Raw genomic sequence first — 12,486 nt, forward strand, 5'->3', positions numbered from 1 at the left:
TTGGGCTCTGTTTTAAAGTAACGGTGTATGTGGTTTTGTTAGAATCTATCAAACGTCCCTCCACGAGGGCTGTGTGTATGCGTTTCCACCAGCAGTTTAGGGGCGGGTCTTGCCTGTTTCCCTACAGCAACATTAACTGAATGTGGCCTCAGACTTTAATATTTGACCGTCTGATAGATGAGAAATGGTATTACAGTGGGGTTTTAATTTACATCTCTCCTGAGTGAAGTGGAACTCCTTTTAAGATCCTTAAGGGCTGTTTTTATGTCTTTAATTTTTGTGAATTGTCTACTCATGTCTTTTGCCCACTTTTCTAATGGGTGGTTGGTCTTTTTTCCCTCTCAGTTTTAAAGAGATCTTTATATATTAATAATATTAGCCCATCATCTGTGATAACTATGTTGAAAATGTTTTCTCACAATATTTTCCATTGGTTTCTGACACCAACCTGTTTTGTTTTTTTTTTTTGCTGTACACGGGCCTCTCACCGTTGTGGCCTCTCCCGCTGCGGAGCACAGACTCCGGACGCACAGGCTCAGCGGCCATGGCTCACGGGCCCAGCCGCTCCGCGGCATGTGGGATCTTCCCGGACCAGGGTACGAACCCATGTCCCCTGCATCAGCAGGCGGACTCTCAACCACTGCGCCACCAGGGAAGCCCAGACACCAACCTGTTTTGATATTTTTTATGTAATGGTGGAGCTCCAGTAATCTCCATTATTTTTATTTATTATTGTTATTTTTTAAATAATTTATTTTTGGCTGTGTTGGGTCTTCGTTGCTGTGCGTGGGCTTTTTCTAGTTGCAGCGAGCAGGGGCTACTCTTCGTTGTGGTGCGCGGGCTTCTCATTGCGGTGGCTTCTCTTGTTGTGGAGCACAGGCTCTAGGCACGTGGGCTTCAGTAGTTGCGGCGCGTGGGCTCAGTAGCTGTGGCTCGTGGGCTCTAGAGCGCAGGCTCAGTAGTTCCGGTGCACAGGCTTAGCTGCTCTGCGGCATGTGGGATCTTCCTGGACCAGGGATCGAACCCACATCCCCTGCCTTGGTGGCAGATTCTTAACTACTGCGCCACCAGGAAAGTCCCTCCATTATTTTTAATAAATAATACCACAGTATGTATATTAACTATTATGGTGGTGTAAACACACCCTTTAAAGATAGAGATGCTTGGTAAGTGTCAAGTGCTGTGCCCCTGCCAGTGTAAACAGGACTTTCTGACCTTTTTGAGGCAAGGTGTTGGAGAGTCTCCTGAAAGGTGTGGACCTTCCCCCCCAAAGACACACGTGTGCACCACGTGGCCTGGCTGCGGGCCTGCTTCAGACAGAACAGTTAGCTGAGCTCTGCTTTCTTTTACCGAATCGCTCTTTGTTCTCCACCCTCCTCCGGAAAGATGTGAGGCACCTCTGTGATGCTAAGGACAAGAAGCATTCATCTCCAGCAGCAGCTTCTTTTCTGTTTTGGGGGTTGCATCGCATCTGCCTTTCCTGGTTGGGTAGGACAAATCCAGACAGTCCGCACCTGGGTCGGGGGAGTAGGCCTCTGCAGGGGTGAGGGGTGAGCAGAAATGTCCCTTCCCAGCCTGGGGGCCAGAAGCTGCCCGCTGAGGAGTAGCGGGCTTCTGTGTCCGCGCCTGTGAGCTGCAGCGGGCAGCGCAGGCAGGCCTCAAGGCTTCATGTGTCCTGGGCCACGTGACTTGGCCTGTCTGAGCCTTGACTTTGAGGCCCATTGGAAGCAGTGTAGCCGAGTGATGAAGAAGAGTCTCTGGAGGAGACCTCCTGGGCTCAGTCCTGACTCCACCGTCTCCTTGTCCTGCAATGTCTGGTCCCCTCTGTGTCTCAGCAGCTGCCTCCTCAGTGAGTTAAAATGGGAGAAATCAGAATAGCGCCCGGCCCATAGAGCGTGCTCAGTGATTGTTAGCTTTTACTGTCATCAACCGCAGAAGAAATATTTATGGGATGTTGTGAAATTTAACTAAGATAATGTAAAGTGCTCATCATATATACTCCATAAATTTTAATTCTTTGAGTTTATAAATAGAATGGAGTTTTTAAAAATCTTTGACTTCTCAGGAAGGAAGTTTGCATTTCTATGCTGCTTTGTGTTGAGGAAACAGCATTACCCTGTCTACAGAATTGCTTTATGAGTTATTTCTGCCTGGAAGGGGGTGTCATTGTGTTCTGAGCTCAGCGTATCCCAGGCTGCCCAAGCCTTGCCATGCACTCATTCTCTCAGACAAGTTGATGCATTTCTTCTTTCAAAATTTCTACACTGTCTCCTGGGTGGTTTCATAGATCCCTCCCTACAGCCTGTGGGTCAGTGCCTGCCGGTGGTAAGGTCTTTGCTGGTGAAAGCAGTTGAGTTTATTATTCACTCAAGTAAGGGGCCGCCTGGCCTTTTATGATGTGCGCTTTTTTATCGAGGATGTGTGGCCAAACGTTATACAGGCACAGGCTTCATCCAGTCATCAGAAACCTTCTCAGGGCCGAGCAGGTCCTCTGCTCTGGCTGCAGCAGAGGTGCCTGGACACTCTCCAGGCTCCTGTTTCCGCGTCCGGTGGAGTGGACGACTGTTCACAGTCACAGCAGGCATACGGAGTCATAACTAGCTGCCCGGCACGGTGCCGAGCGTTTACAGGTAGCACCACGTGTATTCCTCACGGCAGCCCTCTGCAGTAGGCACTTAAGAGCCTGCGTTTTACAGATGAGGAAACTGAAGCGCAGAAAGACTCAGTGACACACAGAGGTCACGTGGTGACTGGGCCAGAAGAGGCCGTCTGGCTCTCCGGGGGGTCAGTACAGACCTTCCCTCTCCAGTAGGGGAGTGTCCCTCTCCTCCCCCGCCCCCCATTCTGGTTCTTACCATCTCTGTTCTCTGAAATGTGGCCGGGCCTGCTTTGCATGCTTAGCAGAGCAGCGGGAAACGCACTGAGTAGCCAGTGCCAGCTGGGTTTTTTGGAGTTTTACAGAAGACTTAGAAGTCCTATTTCTCCCCCACTGGAAAGGGGGAAAAAAAGCCTTTTATACAGTTACATGACTTCTTATGAGAGAAATATGGAAACAGTAGGAACAGGGGCATGAGACTTGAGGCTATTACAGACACATGAAGAAATAATAGCATTTCAGAATTAAGTGAAATCACCAAAAATTATTATAAGAAAGGACTACAAATGGGGAAATAAACATGGCAACATCCTGTGTACAATTAGATCAGGTTAGATATCTATCCCTAAAACAAGGGTAAGTCGGTAGAAAAATAAAAATAATGCCAACAGTTGGGCGAGGTTTGCTGAGTGCTGGAAGCCAGCATTTCAAATACTGGAGTCTCTTTCCTTTGCATGTCAAAAAGGCTGGCCAGCAGAACTGGTCTAGTTGTAACTCAGTTTTTTCTAAGCGGTGGGAAAGATGGCTTATCCTGTGAAAGAAGGGGGAAAAGGAGAGTTTTCTTAAAGTTTAAGAAAACAATCTGAGGCTGAAATCCTTTCATTACAAACGTTTGAAACACAGGTACTTTGTACGTGTTTGGTCTCCTGATAGCAGTCTCTCCTGACTGCACATAATCCAGCCTCACTGCCTCTTTTCCAAGAGGAAGGAGGCATGACTCCCCCTCCGCGGCTGCTGCCCTGCCAGCGGCCTATCTCAGGATCCTCTGTTTCAGGTCTCTGTCCTGGGATGCCCTGACCCAGTGGTACATGAAATTGCCTATCAATACGGAAAAAACGTGGGACTCGCTTTTCAGGTTGGTCCGCTGCTTTGTAAGAGTGCGGCCTGTTGGTCCAGCTGGCAGGGTGGCGGGGACACTGGTGTGGTGCTTGTGACAGCCCTTTCTCCCTTTCCAGCTAATAGATGACGTCCTGGACTTCACCTCGTGTTCTGACCGGATGGGCAAGCCGACCTCAGCCGACTTGAAGCTCGGGTTAGCCACCGGTCCCGTCTTATTTGCTTGTCAGCAGGTAGGTTTTTTTGGGCGGCATTGGGTTTTCGTTGCTGTGTGCGCAGGCTTTCTCTAGTTGCGGCGAGGGAGGGCTACTCTTTGTTGTGGTGTGGGGGCTTCTCATTGTGGTGACTTCTCTTGTGGAGCATGGGCTCTAGGCACATGGGCTTCAGTAGTTGTGGTACACAGGCTCAGTAGTTGTGGCTTATGGGCTTAGTTGCTCCGCGGCATGTGAGATCTTCCTGGACCAGGGCTCGAACCTGTGTCCCCTACATTGGCAGGCAGATTCCTAACCACTGTGCCACCAGGGAAGTCCTAGCAGGTAGGTTTTGTGAACTCCCTTGGACACATTGCTGAGAAACCCTGCAGGACCAGGACCTTCCAGGCATAGCTGATGGGAAGGTTAGATGAGGAGATGGAAAGCATTTCTAAGAGACCACAGCTCTAGATTTGATCCTAGTTCCAGGACTGAGGTGTCCAGGCCAGTCATTCCACGTCTAAACTCTGTCCGTTTCCTTATCTGTAACATTGAGAAGATGACAGCCTTCCTCCCAAGGTCATTGTGAGGATTAAGTGAGATGATGTTCATGCAGATACTATGTAACTTAAGCACTGTGTGCATGTAAGGAAGCATTGTGACTCTGTCCGTGTGTTCTGGGCAATGACAAGGCGGATGGTGTCTACATCTTGATGATAGGGCTGGACTTTGGCTGTGCCTCAGAGCCCCTTAAACAGGCACAGGAAGGCCTCCAAGCATGAGAAATTCTCCAGTTCTAGAAGTTTAATGGGACTGTTTGCTGCTCTCAGAGAGCCTCAGCCATTGCCTCAAAAATGTCAAGAAGTCAGTGGAATGCACTAGAACCACATAATTCCTCCTTTCTCTAGGTTGAGGGGCTGTCAATTAAGGAAGTAAGTTAAGCTACCTTTATATTCTCCTTAATACGGATGAAAAGCTGAGGAGAAGCTTCAGAGATGCTGTGGTGACTTGCAAGGCAGACGTTTCCAGAACCTGCTTTGGCCCCTGGCCACGCTGCTTCTGGCTGTGCCAGATGCTCTTTGAAAGAAGTAGGGCCTTAGCTGGTGTTTGGACAGCTTTTGAATAGATTTTCATCTTAGTGGTATTTAATTTGTTATTGAGCAAAGCAGTAAAGTGGTCATCGCCGTGCCACGAAATCAGAAATTAGCTCTTTGATCTAAAATTGTGTAACTTTTAGTCTTCTGAAGATTTTGCCTCTATTCTTTCTCAAAATTTACAAAGATAAATCATGTCTTCCATAGACCTTGATGTTTCCATTTTGATATTACAGAAACCTTGCTTTCGATCAGTTGCTGGTGCAAGAAAGGAGAGATCATCTTTTAGTCACTATCTAGTAGAGCCGTAAATAGGGTGACCCTCAGAGGAGGCTGATGCTTGGGGGCTGGGCCGCTTACCTTGGGCGGCCCAGTAGCGGACAGCGGTCAACCCAGGAACGAGGGCAGGGAATAGAGGTGCTGGTGACCAGGCTCTGGGCAGCCTCTCAGGACATTGAGGCAGAGGTGAGAAGTGCAAGGGCTGCTAGGAGTGGGTCCTTTCTCCCACACAGACGGACTCGCCCACCCAGAACTCAAGAAGAGTATTCATACGTGTGCCACGTTCTGGCAAAAATCTGTCAAATCCCCTTGTGTGCATTAAAGCATGAGTGAGGGACATTTTTTTTTTTTTTTTTTTTTTTTTACCATTAACCCACAAAAAAGCAGAGGATTCATGAGCCACGTAAACGTAAGGCATCCTCAGATTCGGAAGACAAGGCGCTGGCTGCCGTGTGCACAGCTGCAGACGTGAGTCTGTTCCCCAGGCCCTGGTGAGGAAATGTGAATAAGGAAAACAAGCTAGGCCGGCTGCACTGAGCTGCTGCAGCCCTGGGGTTATCAGGATGCCTGAGGAAGGCACCTTTCCCTGAAGAAGCCTGCATCTACTAAAAAGCCTTGGGGGCTGTGCTGATAGAAATCTTCACAAGTATAAATAATTGTCATGAGCCCCGTGATGCTAAGTTAACAGCTGAGTCCTGCTTCAATTTTAAGATGACTGAGAATGTTTGCCTCTTCTGATTGTGCTTCACTACGAACATATTTCAAAAGAAATGCATTTGCTTTTTTTTCTCTACACAAAGGAGTATGACTAATTCTGTGTTCAGATACGGAGGGGCAATGTCGGGGAAATGGACCACTCCTACAGATTGACTTGTCAGTTATGTACAAGAGATTAAAAAATGATGGTTTAAAAAGGCAAGGAAAAGGGACACACGAAAGCTTCCAGCGTCCCAAACCACAGGTGTGTGTGTGTCACTGGGAAATCCCAGCATCACAAGGCACATACTCACCCTCAGCAGACAGCGCTTTTCCTGTCTGTCCAGAAGGCAGTAGGAAAAGCAGTTAAACGTGCAGCCTCAGAAAAGGGACACAAATAAGGCCGAGCAGGACGCGGCTCTGGACAGGACTTGTTTCCTAAGCAGACTGATTGTTCTGTCTCACGGCACGTGGGCCAAAAGTTAGGTCAGATACGTCTAAGTTCTTTTCAACTATAACATCAAGTTTAGGCTCTACAGCAGATTATACTGTCAAAAATTAGGTTCTTGGTCAGAAATTTGTCCAGATTTTGGAGCTAAGATTGATTGGGGTAAAACAAGTCCCCAAAATAACATGAGAACATGCCATATCTCCATTTAATGAAAATGCATTGTTTTTATAATTTGCAAAGGATTCTTTTGTTTGTTAACTCTGATCTCACAACTCCTTTTTGTGGTAGGTATTATGTGCCTTCTACAAGTAAGAAAGTGATGCTCAAAACTTGGCCAGAATGAAACCTCTGGTAAACGGCACACAGGCAATTAAACACTCCATGTCTTCAGAGACCAGTGTCGTTTCACCACACGCTGCAGTGTTACTGCCTCTGCTCGTGGCGATCAGCGCAAGTGCCCCATGGGCCTGAGCCCTGGGAGGCCGCCCAGAGCAGAGGACTGGCTGACCCCGCACTGAAAAGGCACTGACGACACTCAGAGGAGTGTCAGTGTCGGCCTTCAGTATTTGTCCTTAACCTGCCTGTTTAGTGGAGTAGTGGCAAGATGTCTGTCATCTTTCTCCATAGGTAGGTGAGTTTCGTTTGCAGATTAGATAAATTAGTCTTTGAACTTTTCTGCTTATGAACATGGAGTTTCACTGGACCAAGACAAGCAACCTTGGGAAACCACTTTCCCTCTTTCATTTAGCATGTTGGGTTGTCTTGAAATTGGAGTTTGTTGATAGAAACTCCCTCTGTCTGGAATTCACTATTTTTGACCTCTCTCTGAAGGGGTTTCTTGACAACAGGGTATTTAAGAAAAGCTTCTGGATTGCTGGGAGGTCCCAGAGATGACTGTCCTTCCAGGTATATGTGTACACATACTGTCTATAAAAACAAAAACCTTATGTTAAAGTAAACCTTTAAAGAATAGAGGTTGGATTTCAAGATCTTCAGAAAACAAATGGAAGTGTTTTCTTTTTTTGGTGAGATTCCGTTAGTTCCCAGATACCCTTTAAAAGCTCTCTCCTTCCTTCTGCGATCAGTCAGCAGACCTAAATGTCAGCCTGTAGTCATGCTTCCACTGCTGTCACCAGCACCAGCCCCGCACCAGCTGCACGGGCTTCTGCTTGCTGTGACTGTTGGGGCCTTAGAGTCACCCAAGTTCTGCTTGAGTAACAAGCTCACTCAGTTTACTGATCGCCTTTGTCGTGAGTTTATGGACAGATTTCACAGTTGGACTCTGATTCATCCACGGATGATTTTCCTACTCGTAAAATCAGAGCCTAGGCCAACAGGAACTTTATTTCTCAGCACATCTGCCTGTTAACGTTTCTCATTTCTTCTCACACATTCTGGGGACAGGGGAGTGCCTCAGGGAAGAGTTTGATATTGATATTTGCACATTAAGATTGCACACACTACATGTGTCAAAGGAAGGATGTAGTCACACTCCATGAAGAAAAAAAATTGTTTTTTTCAAATTTTGCTTTCTCAGTGCTTTTTATAGTAAAAGGAATCAGAGAAACCGCCCAATCGGCACATTTTACCATTGTTGTTGGTGCTGCAGAAAAAGCTCATCTACCCTAAAAATGGTAATTTTACCAGATGCCCAGGACAGTATCATATTAGCTTTGAGGATATATGGCCTTATAGAAATCCAATTTTGAAATGTGGTATTAAGAAACTAAGACCAATGCCTGCTTGATTTGACTTTGGACCAGTAAAATTGATTTGAGCTTTCCTGATTTGTTTCCTATGAAACTTCAGTTTTTATTCTTAAAAGGCCAGTACCTAAAACTAATTACTGGTTTTCATTTAAGAACTAACCAGTTGCCGGCTCTGTAAATTTCATAAGGATGTTACTAGCAGCCTCTGCTTTGTCTGGACACGTACTTTGCTCTGAAAGGAACCTTCTTAATTCCTCATTTGCCGTCATCTAGTTGAGACTTTTCTCTCTGCCCTACTTTTCCTTCTAGGATTACTAATACCGAGGCGGTGGCTGCAGGACCACAACTGCTTTCATCCCTCGGGCTCACTGCCAGGGAAGCGCTGGCAGCTGCTGTGAGCACTGCCGCAGCCAGAACCAGACCCCTCTTAACCTCTTATTTCATGGACCCGGAAGTTGGTAGAACTAAGAGATTTCTGATCAGGTAGCTCAGCCCCTTCCTAACACAGATGAGCAGGCTGAGGGGCTCAGTCAGCTGTGGCAGCACCAGGACTAGAGCTCCAGGCTAGACAGTGAAGTGGTTTGGTGTCCTGGCTTCCCAAGTCCGATCATGGTGACAGTTCTCCTGCCTTGCTGCCAAGTACTGTAGAACATAGATTTTGTCTTCAGTGCGTCTTGTACCTGTCTTCTATTTTCCTCTTACTGCCATCAGCTTACCACTGGTCTTTAGAAGTTACTACAGTAACCCGACTGCTGCTTCTACCTCTGTCTCTAATCCGATGGTTCTCAACCTTGGCTGCATATTAGAAATGACTGAAGTTTTTCAAACTATGACGCAGGGTCACGTGACTCCAGGGCCGGTGGTGTCGAGCCGCGCTGCCCTCGTCCCCTCCACGGGCCGCCTCGCGGAGCTCTGCCTGTGATGCCCTCTGCTCAGAGACCTCGGTAGCCTTCGGTTGTCACTCAGTTTCAAACTAAAAGTAGATTGCCCACCTTCTTCTTAGGCCAGTGGTTCTAATTTGTCAGCAGAGACCAGCAGGACCAGAAGCATCTGGGGACATGTTAGAAGTGCACACTCAGGCCCCAGCGCTACTTAATTAGAAACCTCGGGGGAGAGGCCCGGTAGGCCCCTAAAGCTGAGAGCCATAAGAGAAGTCAGTAAGGAGATTCTAGAGATGAACGCTTGCTCCTCCTCTCTCTCTGACTCGGCCCTGGACCAGGGATACAACAGAACAGTGGAGGGAACATGGATCAACGGCTGCCCCTCTTGTGCACCAGCTCGTCCCTGGACCCGGAAACGGGCGTCCTCTTAGCTCTGCTGCTTTTAATCGCTAGTTTACTGCTCCCCCACCCCCATCACTTAAACATTTACTCACTTTTGCGGATTTCTTTTACCTGTTTTTACCTACTAGTGTTTGAACATTTGATTTCTCCCAAGAGCATTAAATAGATTTTCTTTCTTTCTGGTTAGTTCCCAGAAATGAATGCTATGATAATGAGACGGTTCAGTTCACCAGGAGATGTGGACAGAGCGAGACAATACGTATTACAGGTGAGAGGATTTCAAAAAGAAGAAAGGCAACAGCAGGTACAGTGTGGCAGAAGAGTTCTTTAAACAAATAACGTAACGAATTTTTGACACAGACCAAGTTTGATCAATTCTTGATTTGGCAAAAACTGAGAAGGAAAAAGTTATATTATGCATTTTTCTTCTAGAAGTCTTCCCATTCTAATGTAATTGGCCTTGGGTGGGGCTTGGACGCTAACATTTTGGGAAAGCTCTAAGGGGTTCCCCACGTGCAGTCAGGGGTAAGGCCTGTTGGTTTGCAGCCAGTCTCCCCCGCGTCCACCACAGCAGCTCCGCTGCCCTCCCGTCACCAGACTCCCCTCCTGTCCGAGCCCTAGGAAACTGGGCTTTCCTCGTCCATCCTACATAACTGCAGTAAATGTGCGAATAAAGAAACGGTACCTTTGAAAAAATTTTAAACCAACATAGCAAATTATAAACTTTAGCCTTCAGGGGCTATAAGCTTATTTCAAATATAGCACCACATATCCTCAGAACTTTTCTGTGGAAGCCAGATCTTTTTGCACATTTTCAGTTTGGATCACTGTATTTTGTGAATGAGCTGTTTGGAGCCAATAGGTCTCATGAATGAGAGAGAGTGAGCAATTTTTAGTAAGCAGTCATAGTCTGAGATCTGTCGTTAGTCAAATACTTGAAAGAATTCCAAGTAATTACCTTTCAGATTTTTAAAATCTCCACAAAGCAAAACCCCTTAACTCTCTATACGGTTAATCATAACGTGCTATGGCTACCACCTTTTTAGAGGGTAGTTTGGCTGTACTATTAAAAACTCAGTGTGAGGGCAGCGGGAGCTGATAAAGAAGGCAGTGTACCTGGGAGTGGTCATGGCTTCAGAAATAATGATGTTACTGACGGCTAAAGTGAGAAGTGGGACTGAAAAGAGGGAAATTAACTGTGGCTCTTACACCACACGCTGAAGTTCCAGCAAGCCTGGGCAGAAGTGCACTTAGGCAACAAGTCCACAGGAATGTTCCAAAGACCTGTGAACTCCAGCTGCCTGTTCAGCCGCAGGGCTCCTAGCCCCTATTCCCTCACTAAATATGAATGGACAAGTTGGGTTTATTTAGTAGGAATGCTAAATAGTTGATTAAAGCTCACTGAATGAAAGAGTGAGACCAAGTTAAACAGACTCAGGAAAAATAATAGGGGGATTCAAAAATACTGCATTCATCAAACAAGAACAGGATAATATTTTCTAAAAAACAGTGAATAAGAACGAGCTCTAAGAAATTTTAAATGAATGTGAAAAGCCGACTCTGAAGAAGTGTTGGAATGTGACATTGAGGAAGTCTTCAAAATGAAAACAGCAGGGCTTCCCTGGTGGCGCAGTGGTTGAGAGTTCGCCTGCCGATGCAGGGGACGCGGGTTCGTGCCCCAGTCCGGGAGGATCCCACATACCGCAGAGCGGCTGGGCCCGTGAGCCATGGCCGCTGAGCCTGTGTGTCCGGAGCCTGTGCTCCACAACGGGAGGGGCCATGGCAGTGAGAGGCCCGCGTACGGCAAAAAAAAATGAAAACAGCAGTAGAAGAAAATGCGAAAGGCTCTTAACAGGATCAGTACAATCATGCAACAAATATTTCAGGAAGAGACTCGAAAAACAAAAATCAGAAGAAAGGTGGTCACCTACAAAAGGAAACGTTCAGTACTGGCTCAGGGTGCAGCGAAACCCTGGACTCTAGAGGGCAGTGAGCAAGGCCGTCCAAATGATGAGGAAACGCTTTCAACCTAGAATCTGTATCCAGTAAACCATCCACTAAGTAGGAAGGCCAATGTCACTGTTATACAAAGAACGAAAAAGTTGACTTGACTTCCAGTACAGATTCTGGGTAAGTTATTTGCTGATGTGCAACAGAACCGTGGAAACACCAAAAAGAGAAAGACATGGGTACTAAAGCCAGTGGAATGAACCAAGTTCAATGAAAAGTCATCCTGTGATGGCAGCTGTACGGCAGAGCTACAAAGCAGTCAGTCTAAGTAACGAAGAGGAGGAGGCAATTATATTCAGAAGAGAGCTTCCGTACAGTAAGGCAAAGCAAACTAAAACATGTCGTATTTTGAGTCATATTTTGTGTAACTTGGTTCAGAAAACCAGAGGTCTCTCAACCATGATACTACAAATATTGTTTTGAATGACAGAGGGAACCATGGAGAAGGAAATAAAATCACAGTACATGTCTAGATTCTGCAGTAAACACTTTGACATAATGGAAATAGTAAATGTAATTATTTTATTAGCGTTTAGCTTTTAGAAAGAACCAACATAAAAACATGGGTACAGAATGGAACGCAAGTCAAGTCTCTAGTGTAAAGACAGAGGAAAGAGAAGGAGCACCGGTGTCTTCATCTTAAAGATGAGGCCGGAAGTCGATGCCGCATGATGTGACAACAGTAATCTGTATGAGAACTAAAGATAGCAGGCAGTGGTCAAATGAGGAGACAGTGTGGGTGGGCTAAATCCTTGTCTTCCTTAGCAGAAAGGCAATAGATAACAACTAAAATTACGAATTGAAACATGAAAGCCAACAGATAAAACTGGTGCCTTTGGAAGAAGGGAACTGTTGCTTTTCATCGTAAGCTCTTCTGTACTTCTATTTATCATGTATGTGTGTTAACTTTCACTTGGAATTTTACTGTATAGATTTTAATATATGTAGAACTTTTTAGAAACTCTAATGCTTAAATGAAAAATAGGGGGAAATAGAAGGTCACTTGATATTAATGAGTTCACTGCTTGGCATGCTAATAGAACAAAAACGTGCTTCTGTCT

General features: G+C 46.2%; 1 protein-coding gene across 10 annotated transcripts in view; it reads left to right on the forward strand.

Annotated features, from left to right (window-relative positions):
• PDSS1 (decaprenyl diphosphate synthase subunit 1) overlaps positions 1-12,486 on the forward strand; it is a 58,958-nt gene that overhangs the window by 34,081 nt on the left and 12,391 nt on the right. For 7 of the 10 annotated variants that reach the window (XR_003002895.1, XM_024742286.1, XM_024742289.1 and 4 more), the window contains 3 exons: positions 3,651-3,731; positions 3,832-3,945; positions 9,603-9,683. Coding sequence is in view for 7 of the 10 variants with exons in the window: in XM_024742286.1 (XP_024598054.1) it covers positions 3,651-3,731; positions 3,832-3,945; positions 9,603-9,683 (276 nt within the window). In the remaining 3 variants the exon portion in view is untranslated. Of the gene's footprint in view, positions 1-3,650; positions 3,732-3,831; positions 3,946-6,711; positions 7,000-9,602; positions 9,684-12,486 lie in introns of those variants that run through there. The other 3 variants (XM_024742288.1, XR_003002897.1, XR_003002896.1) reach the window with 3 other exon arrangements.

Source organism: Neophocaena asiaeorientalis, unplaced genomic scaffold (assembly GCF_003031525.2).
Source record: "Neophocaena asiaeorientalis asiaeorientalis breed wild unplaced genomic scaffold, Neophocaena_asiaeorientalis_V1.1 scaffold781, whole genome shotgun sequence".
NCBI classification, from domain to species: domain Eukaryota; kingdom Metazoa; phylum Chordata; class Mammalia; order Artiodactyla; family Phocoenidae; genus Neophocaena; species Neophocaena asiaeorientalis.